This window comes from Ursus maritimus, unplaced genomic scaffold (genome assembly GCF_017311325.1).
Source record: "Ursus maritimus isolate PB19 unplaced genomic scaffold, ASM1731132v1 scaffold_24, whole genome shotgun sequence".
NCBI lineage: Eukaryota > Metazoa > Chordata > Mammalia > Carnivora > Ursidae > Ursus > Ursus maritimus.
Genome location: NW_024424897.1, coordinates 1243902 through 1259108, shown reverse-complemented (window position 1 = coordinate 1259108; position 15207 = coordinate 1243902). Strand labels below are relative to the sequence as shown.

At 62.5% G+C, this 15207-nt stretch overlaps 2 protein-coding genes across 2 annotated transcripts; both read left to right on the top strand.

Annotated features, from left to right (window-relative positions):
• Positions 1-5: 5 nt before the first annotated feature.
• MRPL12 (mitochondrial ribosomal protein L12) lies at positions 6-3536 on the top strand. Its single transcript, XM_040640014.1, has 5 exons — positions 6-162; positions 779-965; positions 1126-1212; positions 2893-3027; positions 3157-3536. Exons 1-5 carry the CDS (start codon positions 89-91, stop codon positions 3271-3273), a joined length of 600 nt encoding a protein of 199 aa, XP_040495948.1. The 5' UTR covers positions 6-88; the 3' UTR covers positions 3274-3536.
• A 3892-nt stretch (positions 3537-7428) lies between these two features.
• SLC25A10 (solute carrier family 25 member 10) lies at positions 7429-14866 on the top strand. Its single transcript, XM_040640012.1, has 11 exons — positions 7429-7583; positions 10126-10245; positions 10806-10920; positions 11006-11054; positions 11243-11284; positions 11977-12020; positions 12143-12213; positions 12480-12572; positions 12856-12933; positions 13551-13607; positions 13850-14866. The coding sequence occupies exons 1-11, from the start codon at positions 7491-7493 to the stop codon at positions 13949-13951; spliced, it is 864 nt and encodes a 287-aa protein (XP_040495946.1). The 5' UTR covers positions 7429-7490; the 3' UTR covers positions 13952-14866.
• Positions 14867-15207: the final 341 nt, after the last annotated feature.

Genomic DNA, 15207 nt, shown 5'->3' with positions numbered 1-15207 from the left:
TCCTTATTCAACTCGTATGCTCGGCGGCCCCGGCGGCTAGAGCGTCCTCCTCCCGGGAGCCGCGTGTGACCTTCCCGCCCGCGGACCGATGCTGCCGGTGGCTGCTCGCCCCCTTTGGGGGCCGTGTCTCAGGCTTCAGGGCGCTGCTCTCCGTCTCGCCAGGTACCGCGGACTGCCGAAGCCTGGAGGGGTGGCAGGGTCGGGGCCCTCGGCAGGCAACTGAGGCTGCAGATTGGGGGTGGCGTCCGCGCTGCGGGCGAGATGCCACCCCCACTCGTCGGGTCCCGGAGGAGCTGGGCGTCGCGAGCGCCCCCCCCCCCATCCTCCGACTCCCTACCCTCGCGGGCTGCTGAGTGTGCTGGCCTGGCCCCGGATGACCGTGCACAGGTCCCTGCCCCTCCCCAGGCCTCAGTTTCCCCCGCAGCCCCAGTGACGTGGTAGGGCTTCTATCGGTGGGTCCGGCGTTGTGCCGCCCGAGGGCCCCAGATTCTGAGAAACTTAGTGTAGCAAAATGCATTCAAGTTACTGTTCTGCTCCCATGGGCGGATAGTTTTTTTGACCCGGAAACTAACGTTGTAGGGAACATGTCTGCAGATACTTACTTGGGTGGATTTCTAAGGCTCATTGAAGACTTTAAGGTAGCTGGGAAATCCCTTTGTCCGCGTGGACCCTGGAATCTGAGAACCCCGGGTTGGGACCAGGGAGCTAGACGTGAGCTCATCGTGCCTCCCCGCCTGGTCTGTGCCAGGCTGACAGCCTTGTTTGAATGGGGGGCTAGGCAACAGGAGCCCCGTGTCTGCACCGTGCGGCTGATGAGATGCGGCAGCCGTCGAATGGGGGAGGCCCTCGCCGGTGCACCCCTGGATAGCGCGCCCAAGGAGTACCCCCCCAAGATCCAGCAGCTGGTCCAGGACATCGCCAGCCTCACACTCCTGGAGATCTCAGATCTCAACGAGCTTCTGAAGGTATCACGGGCCCAGTCCTGGGTCTTGTTCCTGGTATATTTGGGGAGTATAGCAAATTGTCCAAAGTGTGCTCCCTCCGTATGAGGGCTGTGCCGGGCTTCTGTGGGCATTTCTGAATTTGATGGGCAGCTACTGAGACTGCTCTCCCTTCTCTCTGCAGAAAACACTGAAGATCCAGGATGTTGGGCTCATGCCGATGGGTGGAACGATGCCCGGAGCGGCCCCTGCAGCAGCAGCACCCCCCGAGGTGAGCGCAGGCCAGGGTTCCATGCAAAAGGTTTTTCTCTGGTGCCACTGTGTCACGTGGCCAGGCGGCCAGATTTCTCTCATTGTCCCTCATCTTGGGCCTGCATCAGCCAACACGTCCTGCAAAGCTGTGTATGCTAGCTGTGGGCCCCATGCAGCCTCCTTGGGACCACCTTCCTGCCAATGACCTGCCCACATGGAGACCATGTTTTTTGTGGAGGGAAATTGGCGACGAACCAAATAAGAGGAAAAAGAAAAATTTCATTGAATAGCAGAACATAAAAAGTGCTGTGGGAAAAACAGAAGAAACTCAAGGGGAGGGGAGAGTTACAATTTCAAGGAAGGCCACAATAAGGAGGTGACACTGTGGGGGAGATTTGAGGAATATGGGAAGAGAGCGGGGCATTCCCAGCAAAGGGCCGGCGGGCACGAGAGCCATGGGGCACGCCCAGGGCTGGAGCAGAGATGGGGCGGGGGGGTAGGCAGGTTTGGGTCTTCGCGATGAAACCAGCTGACCTGAAGCCACACACTAACTTGTGGTTCTTGTTGGTTTTTGGTTTGGTGAGTGGATGTTGCAATTTCTCTTGGGAGAATTCCAAAGTTATCGACAAGTACAAAGAACGACCCACGTGTGTATCACCCAGTCTCAATAACGATTAAGGTTTTGCCGTGTTTACTTTGCTTGTCCCTTGAAGCTTAAGGCACGTGTCTGGTCTGTCCTTTCTCTGAGTGCTCCAGCACGTATCTCTAAACACAGAGGTGTTTTCTTAGCGTAGCTACGAGCCATTTGCACGACAGACGTAATTAACAGTGATTCTCTGGCTCAGTCTGTTCAGATTTAGCTAATGGTTCCGGACTTTATAGCAGTTGGTTTACCTCAGTCTCAACAAGGTCTGTGTGTCGCATCTGGTCACTGGGTCTCTGAAGTCTGGCTCCTGTCCTCAGTCCCTTTTCCCTGGCCATCCCCTACTAAGAAGTCCAGGTCAGGGGTCCTGTGGAGTGTCCCATGTCCCAGATGTGTCTGGCGGTTGCACCGGCATCAGCTCCACTGCCCCCATGTGCTGCGAACTGGTAGCTTTCCAGGCTGATGAGATTCAGGTGGAATATTTGGGGCAAGGAGAGACAGAACTGCTATGAAATTTATTGTCTAAACTGGAACGCTTCTGAGAAGGAAGGGATACTGTTAATAACTGGGGGGCAGATCCAAACCAGGACTGCCCAGGCTGCCGGGCCACGTGGCCCCTGCTCTGTGGGGGGGCTGCGTCTTCACCTGTGACAGCAGGGGCTCTGTTGGTTTGTCATCCACACGTGATTTGGGGTTTGGCTGAAGATGGGAACGGCCCTGCTTTCCTGAAACGCTGTTGGATAAGAGCTGTTGGTGTCATCTGCCCGTCCACAAGTTACACCTTTTAAGGGATGAGGGAACTTGAGCCCGGCAAAAGGGGGGGGGGGCGCAGATTCAGAACAGCCTCTGGGGAGAAGGCGGCATTTCCAGCGAGGGAGCCCGCTCTCAGCTGGGGAGTGTGTGTGGGAGGGAAGGCTCCCAGCGGTTAGCCCCGAGCCCAGCAGGCCTGGTGCGCCTCCTGCTGGAGCTGCCAACCTGGCTTTGGGGTTACAGGACAGGGTGGCCCAGGAGCGAATGTGCCTGCTTTACCCGGGGCTTTGTCTCTCCCTCCCCCAGGAGGCAGAAGAAGACATCCCCACACAAAAAGAACAGACACACTTCACTGTCCGCCTAACAGAGGCAAAGCCCGTGGACAAAGTGAAGCTGATCAAGGAGGTCAAGAACTACATCCAGGGCATAAATCTCGTCCAGGTGAGCTCTGTGTGCTGCACGGGCCTCTCCCTGCTGTTCCTACCACGCGAATGGTACTGGGACTGGTCCCTTCTGGGGCAGCTGGGTTACGGCCACCCAGGCCCCCTTTCTGACTTTGCTCTGTGGCAGGCAAAGAAGCTGGTGGAGTCCCTGCCCCAGGAAATCAAAGCCAATGTTGCCAAGGCGGAGGCAGAGAAGATCAAGGCAGCTCTGGAGGCGGTGGGTGGCACCGTGGTTCTGGAGTAGGCCTGCTCTGAGGACTGGTGGACAGGGCTCCCTGGGACCTGGGCGATTCCCCAACATCTGGGACCCGCTGGTGGAAGCGGCCTCCGCACAGAACTCCTGCACCGGGACATCTGGGCCAGTTCCGTTCGGGGACGGGCAGATGGACCTGCTGAGCCTGGGGTCGCGGCACCTGTGTGAGCACTGGGGAGACGGACTCTAGAACATACCACGGTCAACACGCACCCCCTGGTGGCCACTGAGAAAAATACATTGTTTGGGCGTGGTGTGTGCAGACTGCTGTGTCTGGGTGGGCTGCCAGGTGGGCAGGGCGAAGCTGGCCAGGACAGCCACCTGGAGGTGGCAGGGCTCCTCCCTGGCCCCCATCATTCCCCAGCGGGATGTGTGGGGGTCGGCCGGGGATCTTTGGGTCCTTTGTGTGCAGGGGCCTGACCTCGCAGGGCTGGCAGCGGCACACGGGGAGGGGGGGGGCGGGCAGCTGGCCCGTGGCTGATACCAGCTCATCACCCGGGAGGTGGGTAGGGGGCACCTGGGGTGGCCGTTAGCAGACTGAGGTGAGAGGTGAGGCATGTGCCTGAGAATGGCAGGACCAGAAGGGGACGTTGCGTATGGGATAGAACCCCTCAGGACAGGCCTGGGGAGCTGCTGTGCTCCCGGGGGTACGCCCAGCACACAGAGGGTATGCTTCCTGCTGGACTCCTTGTAAGAAGGCTGTTCCCTGACCCAGAGAGTCCTACTGGCCAAGTCTGCGGCCCTGGCCGTCCTAGAGAGTTAATGATTCACCCTCAGCAGATCTCTGGGCGTGCCTTCCCTCAACAGGTGACTACTAGGCGCCCTGGGGCAGGGATGGCTGGCCAAGTGTCCTGCTGACCTAACTGCTTTTTCCTGGGGGGAGTGGTCTGAACTCAGGGACCATCCTCGGCCTTCCTCAGGTCACCTCCAGAGTCTGTTCTCTGAGCCCCTTTGTCTTTCCAGGGGAGTTGGGGTGATGATGAGGACAGCCTCCCTCCCCTTACCTCTTCTTGGGATGATGGGGCGTACTGGGGGTGCTGCTCAAAAGTGCAGGCGGTGCTCCACCCCAGGGCCATCAGGCTGTCGGGCCACCCCCGTTCCGTCTGCCTTACCCCAGGCTACGACAGTGCTCAGATGGTGTGCGCTTGGTGCCCCCCACCTGACCTCACGGGCCCTGATGGTCCTACCCCCATCCCCCCAGCTCCAGTGCTGACCTGCTCTGGTCTGCCGCTGGCCAATGAAGTTGTGTCTCCGACCTGGCAGTAGGTGGGTGAGCCCGGAGTCCTGGGCTTAGCAGGGGAGTAGGTCTGGCGTGCATCCTGCGTTGCCCCGATGGCACCACGGGAAAGCCTTACAGGGCCTGCCAGATCCTGCGAGGAGTTAGCCTGCTGGGTCTTTGTGCAGGCTAATGAAACATGGAAGACGGGGATCTGGAGCTGACCCCTGCCTCCTGCCCATCCCAGGGACCCTGGATCCGCCTGGCCCCCCACGTGACCCCATCGTCCTCGCTAGGCAGCATGAGGACATGGGAATGCCGCCGCGCAGACAGGCCCCTGCCCAAGAGGCCCAGCCAGGCAGCCTTGTTTTCAGTAGCTCGCCTCAGCTCCTTAAGACCTCGGGTTTATGCACCAGTTGTTATCCATTTGAGAATTCGGCTGCGGATCTTTTTGAGTTCGCTGACCTACAGCTTCCAAAGTGCCACCAGTTTCTAAAAAAGGTGCCCCATCCTTGGTGCATTTTCCATTTTCCAGGATGGCTCCACACTTTGCTCTCCCCGAGCGTTCCCAGGGGTCGAGGGAGTTGGCAGGTTGCAGCGTGCTGCGTGGCTGCTCTCCACATTTCACTTTCCAGATCTCCAGTTTCTCCTCCGAAGCCTCTGGGATCCACCAAGCTCACTTGGGGAGGTCCTGGTCTGTGCACTGGGGCCTCCCTGTCCGCTGCGGGTGTAGGACCCTGTCTTGAGGACGTGACCACAGAGAGGGGGCGGCCCTCGCTTTCTGGGCTGTCCCTTCCACTGGCCACCTCTGAGATTAGCTTCTTTGTAGTCAGGACCTGATGACCTTGCCCTTGGGCTGAGTCTGAATTATCCTGAAGGAGACCTGCTTCTGGGCAGCTTTTGTGCTTGAAGATGCTACTTACTTCACCTGGGACCGTGGATAAGGAGGCCACTCCCCTGCAACCTACCAGTCCGGTCTGTTAGCTCTGTTTCTTTAAACAAAGGGCTGAGGTGTGGAAGCCGTCTAGTTTGGTGACGTATTTTCACATTTCCTTGCAGAGCTTTGGCGTGTGTCCTACATCTCTGTTTTTCTTTTTTCTTAATGGAATTGTTTTTCCTAATTTAATTTCAGTTTGTTTATTGCTGATATAGAGAAATACAGTTGAATTTTTTAAAGGCTTTTATAGATTTATTTTTTAAAAGATTTATTCATTTGAGAGAGAGACAAGAGAGCACGAGCAGGAGGAGAGGCAGAGGGAGAAGCAGACTCCCCACTAAGCAGGGAGCCTGATGCAGGGCTGCATCCCAGGACCCTGGGGTCAGGACCCGAGCTGAGGGCAGACGCTTAACCAACTGAGCCACCCAGGCGCCTCTACAATTGAATTTTTTAAAAGTAAGCTTTATGTCCAATGTGGGGCTTGAACTCGGAACCCCAAGATCAAGAGTCACATGCCCTTGGAACTGAGCCAGCCATCCTGGTTTCTTCTAGAGAATTGCCGTGACCCCTCCCCGCTGTGCTCCCCCACCTGCACCTCACACCCGTGTTTCCATCTAGTCTGCAGCTAGTCTCTTTCTCTCGATCCTGCCCCTCCACTTCAGATGCCTGTGTGGCCAACACCCCCACCTCCCAGGGTCCCCAGCATTTCTGGGCCAGACACCATCTCTGCAGCTGTTCCCTTCCCCAGCTGATGACCTCAGGGATCAGGGGCCTCCTGGGGTTCTAGAAGACGTCTCCTTAGTCTCCCAGTGGCAGCTCTGAGCAAACGGGGCTGCTGGCCCGTACTTCGCCTCCGACTCAGCGGGGTAACGGCGGGGCGCTCAGAGGCAGGGCTGCACTTGGTACTTGGGGCGCTCGGCAGGTTCGGGGGACCCAGAGCTCTTTCCCCAGTGCGCCTCACCCTTCTCCCTTGGGAGGTGGGGGGCTGCAGTGGCCAAGCTGGGACTGTGAGATGGAGGTTCTTCCGGGGGGGAAGGGGTCTGTGTGTCCCTGCTGCGAAGTGGCCTGGGTTCAGATTTCCACCTGGCCCAGCAGGTGCATCTCTGGCCTAGAAGCACACCTGCACCTCCTGTTTGCGGGATGGTGGAATGAGAGTAGGGACCTGCACACAGGTGGCTCTGTCCTGGGGGCAGGCAGCCTCCCACCTGCCAGCTCCCAGGAGGCTGCACCCCAGTGGCTCGGAACTTCCCGTCTCCTCGTCCTCTTCCGGGATGGCTGCCTGGGGCGGCCTGGTCAGAACACACCTGCGGCTGGCCTTGGCTGGGAGCACCGGAGGGCCGCTAGTCTCCCCGAAGTGTCTTTTGCTCCTAGTCTTCCTGTAATCCGCAGACTGGCTCCAAGAAGGTTTTCGGCCACCTCCTGCAGATGCACGTGGGCCAGGGCCTGCGTGGCGGGGCTGGGACACTGGGTGCAAGGTCAGGGCCGCGGCTGGGGCGGACTGCTTGCAGGAGGCCGGCCTCCGGGAGTGGCTGGGGCTGGCGGAGCGCCGAGGCCGCTCCTCGGCGGTGACCTTCGGAGACCTGCCCTAGGCGTGGGGGGTGACCCTGCGGCGGCCGGAGCAGAGCGGGGTGGGGGGACGCCAGGCTTCCGGGGGAAGTGGAGCAGACCCACCCAGCAGGCTCCCTGAGGTCGGTGCGGCCCCCCGCCACGCCCTACCCCCTCACGCGCAGGGGCAGACGGCTCCGCTGAGCCCACTCGGCCCCGCGGCTCGGCCGCGGCCGCTTTAAGGCACGCGGGCCGCCCCCCGGCTCGAGGCGGGGTCTCTCGGGCCCCGCCCCCTTCCCTGGCCCCGCCCCCAGGGCCGCGCGGGCGCATTGGCTGCGCGGGGCGCGGGTGGCGGGTGGCGCTTTGAACTCGGCGCGGGCGGCGGTGCGGGCCGGGGTCCGGGGCTGCAGTCGGGGTCCGATCGGGGCCGGGCGGAGGCCGGGGCTGGGCTGTGGGCAGCGGGAGACGCGAGCGGGCTGCCGGCGCTCCTGGGCGTCCGCGGCGCGGGCCATGGCGGCGGAGGCGCGCGTGTCGCGCTGGTACTTCGGGGGACTGGCCTCCTGCGGAGCCGCCTGCTGCACGCACCCGTTGGACCTGCTGAAGGTAAGGGCGGCGCGGGAGGGGCGGGGCGGGCGCGAGGGGCCAGGAGTTGCGGGGGAGGCGCGGGGCCCGCCCACGCCTGGGCACAGACCAGCGTGGCGGTGCACTGGCCCGGGAGGGCCTGAGACTTGGGGCTGCCTTATGGTTCACTACCCCCACCCGAAGACCCTGGCCCACTCCGAAGTGGAGGTCCCCGTTGCTGGGGATCGCGGGCCGCGGTCCAACCCCGGTTGTGCCCAGTACTACCTGTGTGACCTTGGGCTAGTCGCTTGGCCTCTCTGAGCCAATTTACATCCCGCAGTTTTGAGGACAGTTCTGCCTGGTTTCGAGTTGCTGGGGTGGTTCTGTGGGGTTCATGTGGGCTCTGACACACCCAGGGCATGGACCAGGTGGCCTCCCTGCCTGGTGGGTACCCAGCACACAAGAGGGAATGGGGTGCACAGCCTGGGCGTATCCCTGCTTTGGGTTGCTTCCTCCTGGACTGGGTGGGCACCTGGAGGCCACAGACCCCGCACCCACGCAGGTCCTGCTCTGTGAGGGTGAGCAAGAAGCATTCACGCTCCTTTTACTTTTTTTTAGGAAAAATGCTTATGGGGCAGTATGACACAGAGCTCTTGTCTCCTAGGGCCAGCCAAGGGGGGGTTGTTTGCTGCCCCTTTCTCACTACAAAGAACAAAGAAGAAAGGGCCCATGATGCAAAGGCTGGTCTGCCCAGGAGGCCCTGCCCTGGGGAACCTGGACTGTGGTCACATGGGACCTGTGGGCCAGGGGCAGTCCCTACCCCCACCTGAAGCAGCCTGACCCCCGTACTCATGCCCTGGGCGGGATTGGCATCTGTGGCCCTGTTGACCCAAACCTCAGCCTCCGGCCAGGCCCCCCCCCCTCCTCCGCCTGGGAGTACGTTTCTTTGAGCAGCTTTTTGTCCTAAATGAAGGGGATTGACTTCAGTAAAAACGCTCACTGCCAGTGAAGGCAGGATTAGCAGATGTGGGGGCTTAAGGTGGTAGCCCCGTTGGCACACCTGAGACCTGGCTTGTCCTGGGAGAGGCCTGCATGGCTCCTAGTAGCCTCAGGGCCTGGGAGGCATGGGGGGGAGCAGGACCAGGCCTGGAGGGTGGTGTGACCACCTGAGAGAGGGGTGACAGTGAACAGAAAGGTGCTTTTTGGTTTGGGAAGGAGCACCCTCCCCCCTCGTGTCTGCTTCTGAAGTTTGCTCTTCCGATGCCCACGCAGGTACTGTGCCGCCTGTGCCACCCCCACCGTGGGGCCCTGGAGAGTTAGGCTCTGTGTCTGATTGTGGGTGGGCACAGCTTCCAGGGCCCTTGGAGCCGCCTCGAGTCCCTTGTCCATTGTCCAAGGCTCCTTTGGGCATCATTGCCCCATGCCCTCCCCCGCCCCCCGCCCCCGGTGCTGTTTTGCTGCAGAACGCTTCCAGGCGGGGCGGGGGGGAGGGGGGGGTCAAGGGAGGCAGGCAGCCACAGGACGATGACTGCTGTCTGGCCCAGGGAGTAATCAGCCCTCTGCGGGGGTGCAGCAGGCAGTGCGGACAGCCTTGGAGGCGGCCTCACAGGGAGGCCCTGGCTGAACTCGTTGCCTCTCGACGGCGTGGCCACTGGAGAAATGATTTTACAGCTCTGTGATCTCTCCCTTTGCCCCATGCCCTGGCTCAGTCCTTGCAGCTGCTGCTCGCCTGGACAAGGGCTGCTCCCTGCGTGGACACCTTGCCCCCAGGCCCAGTGCCCTCTGTCCTGTCCAACTGGCCGATGTGGCTGAGCGGAGCACAGAGCCCTCGCCATCCCCACCCACCTTTGCTGCCCCACCACCCAAGCCCCTGGGCAGGGACAGAGAAGGAAGGGAAAGGTACACCCACTGAGCTACTTAATCTTCATAGCACACTGAGGGAAACTGAGGCAGGAGGGTCTGTAACCTGCCCAGAGTGGGGTGTACAGGGACAGACTCCGAGGTGGCTGTGCCCTGGGCCTCCCAGGAGCGTCCTTTCCCCTCTCCCCCGGGGGACTCCAAGCATCACTTCCAAGCCCAACATGTTTCTTCAGCCTGTCTCTGAGTCTCCATAACTTTTGATCCCTCTTGAGAAGTGGCATGACTAAGAAATGGGGATCTAGAGTCACCTTGCCGGGTCCACACCCTGCCTCAGTGTCCATCAAAGTGGGACTGATGACCCCCACTCCTGCAGCGGTGCCGTGAGGACTCAGACACGTATGTGAACTGTTTCTCACGGGCCTGGTGGGCTTATGTGTCAGCTGGTATTGTCACTTGGAAAGCACAGTAGTGTGGAATAGAGGTTGGTGCCAGGTGTGGACGTGGAATCCATCTACACCTAGCTGGACACCCTTAGGAGACCTCTGTGTCTCCCTGTGCCTCAGTTTCCCATCTCTAAACTGGGGTGCTGATAGCACTCAGCCCATGGGGTCCTCATGTGGGTGTAGCAGTGGTGGGTGGTGGGAAAGGGCTCAGAGCAGAGCTGGACTGGGTGGGCCCTGGGGCGGGGCCTGTTCTGAGCAGCTGTGGGACACCGCCCCCGCAGGTGCACCTGCAGACACAGCAGGAGGTGAAGCTGCGCATGACGGGCATGGCGCTGCAGGTGGTGCGCTCCGACGGCATCCTGGCGCTCTACAACGGCCTCAGTGCCTCCCTGTGCAGACAGGTGCCTCGGGGGCCCCCTCCTGGAGCGGGTGGGTGGGTGGGGTAGGACTGCTGGGAGGGCACGTCTGCCTCCCAGGGTCCCCCCTGCGGGCCTGCCGAGAGCTTCCCTGAGTCCTGGTTCCAGAGCGCATGCAGGTGGAGGGGAGGGCTGGCGTGTCCCCGGCGCTGTGGGCGCCCTGTGGACGTGGTCGTTACTTTGTCTTCCTTCTTAAGGCTGGTTAGGAGAAGGGAACCACAAGGCTTGGGGAATCGGCAGGGTGTGGTGGCCTGGGGCGTGCTTCTGCCTTCCACGGGGCCAGCCCTGCTCTCACAGCTGGCTCAAGGCATCTACTTAGAGATGGGGAAACTGAACCCAGGGAGGGAGACTCTGGACTCAGCCAGTCCCGGGTTTATGAGTTGGCTCAGTCACTTGGTCACGGTGTGGCCTTGGGAGGGTCCTTCCCTGTCCCCATGGCCCATTTGGTGATGATTGTGCCCCAGAAGGGCTGGGGTGGGGAGGGCCGACATGCCCAGCAGGGTGCCTCCACCTGCACCCTCTGAGCTGGGCCCCTCTGCCCCCAGATGACCTACTCCCTGACTCGGTTCGCCATCTATGAGACCGTGCGGGACCACGTGACCAAGGGCAGCCAGGGGCCCCTGCCTTTCTACAAGAAGGTGTTGCTGGGCTCCATCAGCGGTGAGCTGCCGGCTGGGCCGGGGCGGGTGGGTGCAGGTGGGCATCGCCAGTCGCCACATGTTGGCTCTGGGGTCTGTCGCCCCAGGTTGCATTGGAGGCTTCGTGGGGACTCCCGCCGATATGGTCAATGTCAGGTCAGTGTGTGCCCCACCCAAGGTCAGGGTCTTTCCTGACCCCCAGCAGGCGGGGGGCTTACTCACTGGGGTGTGTGGTGTGTTCCGTCTGGAACAAGCGCTTGGACCTTGGGGTCCTGGACACTGGGGGGCAGGCCAGGGGGGCCCCGGTGCCCCTGCCGCCCCCTGAGCCGGTGTGGTTGTTTCAGGATGCAGAATGACATGAAGCTGCCCCCACATCAGCGTCGCAAGTGAGTAGTCGGCCACGCTGTGCTCTGGGGGTGCCGCGGGGTGCGGAGCAGGAGGACCTGAGCGGCTGGGCCAGGCCACGGCTGGGAGTCCCAACAGGCCATGTTGCCTGTGGCGTCACCGGGGGCAGGCAGAGCCGGCTGACACCGCGCCCATGGGCCCTGCCCTGAGTCACGAGGGCCTCTGGGTTCTTTCCCGGTGGGGGGTCTGGGACGGAGGCTGGCTACTCCCCCCCTTTCTGGTATCTTGTACTCGGTCACAGGAAAGATGCTTTACAAGTTTAAGTGAGTTTGGGCCTTTAAACAGGTTTGGGAGCTGGGATTTTTTTTTTTTTTAATGGTAAAATACCATTTTTTATGAAGTCTTAAGATCCTGATGATTCCAAGGCTGCCGACGGACGGACACCCTAGCTAGCAGCCAGGCGCTGGCTACAGTCCAGGGGCAAAATGGGGCCCCAGGCAAGCCCACTGTCCACTCGGGCCGGAGCGTGAGCCACCAAAAGTGGACCAAGTGAATGGAGTGGAGGGGGTCAGGCAGGCCCCCACCCTCGCACCCTCAGGAACAGCCCACAGACAGGGCCAGCCTCGGGGGGGTGCCGCCGTGACAGCTGCAGGGCTGTCCCCGGGGGAGGACCCTCCGTGGGGGCTGGTGGGCAGGGAGAGCCTCACACAGGCCCGTTGTCTGTCCCTGGCAGCTACGCCCACGCCGTGGACGGCTTGTACCGCGTGGCCCGAGAAGGTAAGAGGAGCAGGCCCCGTGTTTGGAGGCCCAAGGAGCCAGTGGGGCCTGGGGGGTGCTGAGCAGGACCTGGGGGAGACCTGCGGGATCTGGCCAGGCGCCTGACCTCCCTTCTCCGGCAGAGGGTCTGAAGAAGCTGTTCTCGGGCGCGAGCATGGCATCCAGTCGGGGGATGCTTGTCACCGTGGGCCAGGTGGGGCTTCTGCCGGCGGTGGGGCTCTCGGGACACCCTGGAGAGGTGGTGGTGGAAGGCCGTGGGCTCGGACCGCAGGTGGGGGCTGGGCAGGTGGGGAGGCCCCTCCCGGTCCGGGCCTCCCCATTTGTCTGGCCCGGTGGCCGTGGAGGGGCCTGTAGGGCAGACGCTTGGTCAGCCCTGGTGGTGTCCCTGGGGGCCCCTGTCTACTTTCCCTGGAGCCGGGGGCCATCCCACAGTCCTTCTCGTCCCCTCCACCCCCACAGCTGTCCTGCTACGATCAAGCCAAGCAGCTGGTCCTCAGCACCGGGTACCTGTCTGACGGCGTCCTCACTCACTTTGTTGCCAGCTTCATCGCAGTGAGTGCTGGCCTGGCCGTGGGGGCCCAGGGAGAGGCCGGGGCGCAGAAGGCAGGGGGCTGTGGGCAGGTGTGGCGGGTGTCCCTCGAGCTACATACGTAAACGGGCGCTGTGATCCCGCTGCCCCAGCCAGCATGGTTCTTAGTGTCCCCCAGCGGCCCCGAGGATGCCTCCGGGGGTGCAACCCAGGGCCTTCTATGGGGGTGGGTCTGTGGGGGGGTGAGGATGCCCACGTACTCTGCCTGGCAGCCCCATTGGTGATAAGCCCCCCCCCCCCCCGCAGGGTGGGTGTGCCACGATCCTGTGCCAGCCCCTGGACGTCCTGAAGACGCGGCTGATGAACTCCAAGGGCGAGTATCAGGTGAGTGGGGGCTGGGACGGGGGACCAGGGAGGGGTCCCCATGCTGCTACTGTCGAACTCCGTGGCTGGGTGACCCCGTGCCCTTGTCCTGGCATGTGGATGAGGCTTTCTTCCCCCTCCGTGAGTTGCTGTTCCCAGCCGGCCTTGGAGCAGCCCTTGGCCCTGTGTGTGTCTTTAAAGATTTTATTTAAGTAGGCTCCACGCCCAACGTGGGAATTGAACTCACGACACTGAGATAAGAGTCGCATGCTCTACCGACTGAGCCAGCAGGGCCCCCCACCATGTGTGTTTTTAAATCTGATTCCGTGGTGTGATCACAGAGGCCGGGGGTTCACTGTGGTCAGGGAAGGTCGGTGAGGGGTCTGCAGGCCCAGAACCCGCAGCCTACCGCAGGCGTGGGTGCCGGCGGGTCACCTGTCCCTGTTCTGGTTTTGCTGTGTCAGCAGGCAGGGTGGCCCTTGACCTTCCTGCCTGCTGGCCCCTCCTGCCGTCAGGACCTCTGACTGGTCCAGGCCGCTCACTGCACGGGGCCACTGGCCAGTGCTGGGGAGGGTGTTACTTGTACCTCGCAAGTAAAAAGCAGCTTTGTTTATTGCTTTATTTTGTGTTTTCCCCAGGGTGTTCTCCACTGCGCAGTAGAGACAGCAAAGCTCGGGCCGCTGGCCTTTTACAAGGTGGGGCAGGGGCGGGGTCTGGGGCAGGGAGAGGGGGAGGGGGCGGGGCAGGGGGCCGAGCAGGGGCCGGGGCTGCAGGGGCTAGGGCTGCAGGGGCTAGGGAGGGGGTGGGGCTGCCGGGGCTGGGGGGCGGTGGGGGGCGGTGGGGGGCGGTGGTTGCGGGGCGGGGCTAGGGCTGGGGGCGGGGCTGGGGGCGGGCCCGCCGGGCTCTCTTCACTTCCTGTCCCCCTGTCTCCGCCCAGGGCCTCGTGCCTGCAGGCATCCGCCTCATGCCCCACACCGTGCTCACGTTCGTGTTTCTGGAACAGCTTCGCAAACACTTCGGCATCAAAGTGCTTTCCTGATGGGCCGGGGAGCGGGCTGAGCCATGTCCAGACCCCAGCACCAGGTTCTTCCAGAGCCCAGGGGGGTTGGTGGGCTGGGCGCTGGCCCGGTGCCCAGGCCTCCCTCCGACCGGCCAGACCCCACCCTGGCCTTCCCCGACAGGCTCCTGCCCACACCCAGCCTTCCTGGCCGGAGCCCATTCCAGTGACCCTGTCCCCTCCACCTCCTGCCCGCCCACCCCAGGCTCTCCCCATCTGGTATTCCGGCGGCCCCCCCCTGCACACTTAGGACGCAGAGGGGGGTGTCCAGGCCCAGGTCCGGTTTTCTTCCCTCCCTGAGTAGCCAGTTAACACTGGAGGCGGGCTGTCCAGGCCTTCTAGAGTCTGGGGCCCTGAGCACCATCATCTGGCAGCTTCCGTCAAGGAGCTGGGTGGCAGCCGGGGGAGGGGGGTACCGATCCCCAGCGTGGCCCCCTGGACTAGGTGTGTGCACGTGCACTTTTATTTCTGGAGAGGGACCATAGCTTTCCTGACACTCAAGGGTGGCTGTGCCCCCAGAGCTCCCGGGCGCGTGGGCAGAATCAGCCTGTCCCGGAGGGACGGTGAGCACACGGCCCGCGGGCGCCAGGTCCAGCCAGCCCCCCATTGCTTTCACAAGTAGTTTCGCCAACAGCTCTCGGAGCCAGGAGCCTGCTGCTGCCTTCCCGGGTGGGCAGTATCCCACGCGCTGCCCACGCCTCCCCCAGCTCCCCAGGCAGAGGCAGGCTGCAAGGTGTCCTCAGGGGCCCGCTCTGTGTGGACGGTGGCTGTCCACAGGCCCCCCACAGCTGAGACCCAAAACGCCAGCGCCTGAGTTCTGCTGCTGGAGCTGCCTGTCCACGCCCCCAGCAGCGGGGGCTCTGCAGAGGTGTTAATAAAGGACAGCGGAGTGCTCCATGTCTGGTTGTCTGTGTGTCGGCGGCTGGCCTGGTCTGTGGGCGGCGACGCTGACCGGGGGCCACAAGACCCACTCAGCACCGGTTCTGGGGGGCAAGGCTGAAGGCCCAGAGGAAGCAAGAAGCCCCAGCCCTGACCAGATACATTGGGGTGGCCTGGGGGCAGAGGAACTGGGGGGGACAGGCAACCAGGGGAGGGAAGGGGTGAGGCAGGGGGGCGGGCAGGATGTGCAGGTCAGGGGCCTGGTCAGTGTTGAGTTTCTGGATCCAAGTTACCGTGGGCGCCCGGGGCCGCCTCTTCTCAGCAGGCACCTAGGTGCTCCAAGACGGCCCTTCCCCTGC

Coding starts and splice junctions, on each gene's coding strand:
- MRPL12 (XM_040640014.1), top strand. CDS start 89: ATGCTGCCGGTGGCTGCTCGCCCCCTTTGGGGGCCGTGTCTCAGGCTT. Junction 1,213..2,892: donor CAGCAGCAGCACCCCCCGAG/GTGAGCGCAGGC, acceptor TCCCTCCCCCAG/GAGGCAGAAGAAGACATCCC. Junction 3,028..3,156: donor AGGGCATAAATCTCGTCCAG/GTGAGCTCTGTG, acceptor GCTCTGTGGCAG/GCAAAGAAGCTGGTGGAGTC.
- SLC25A10 (XM_040640012.1), top strand. CDS start 7,491: ATGGCGGCGGAGGCGCGCGTGTCGCGCTGGTACTTCGGGGGACTGGCC. Junction 11,055..11,242: donor GCCGATATGGTCAATGTCAG/GTCAGTGTGTGC, acceptor TGGTTGTTTCAG/GATGCAGAATGACATGAAGC. Junction 11,285..11,976: donor CCCCCACATCAGCGTCGCAA/GTGAGTAGTCGG, acceptor TGTCCCTGGCAG/CTACGCCCACGCCGTGGACG.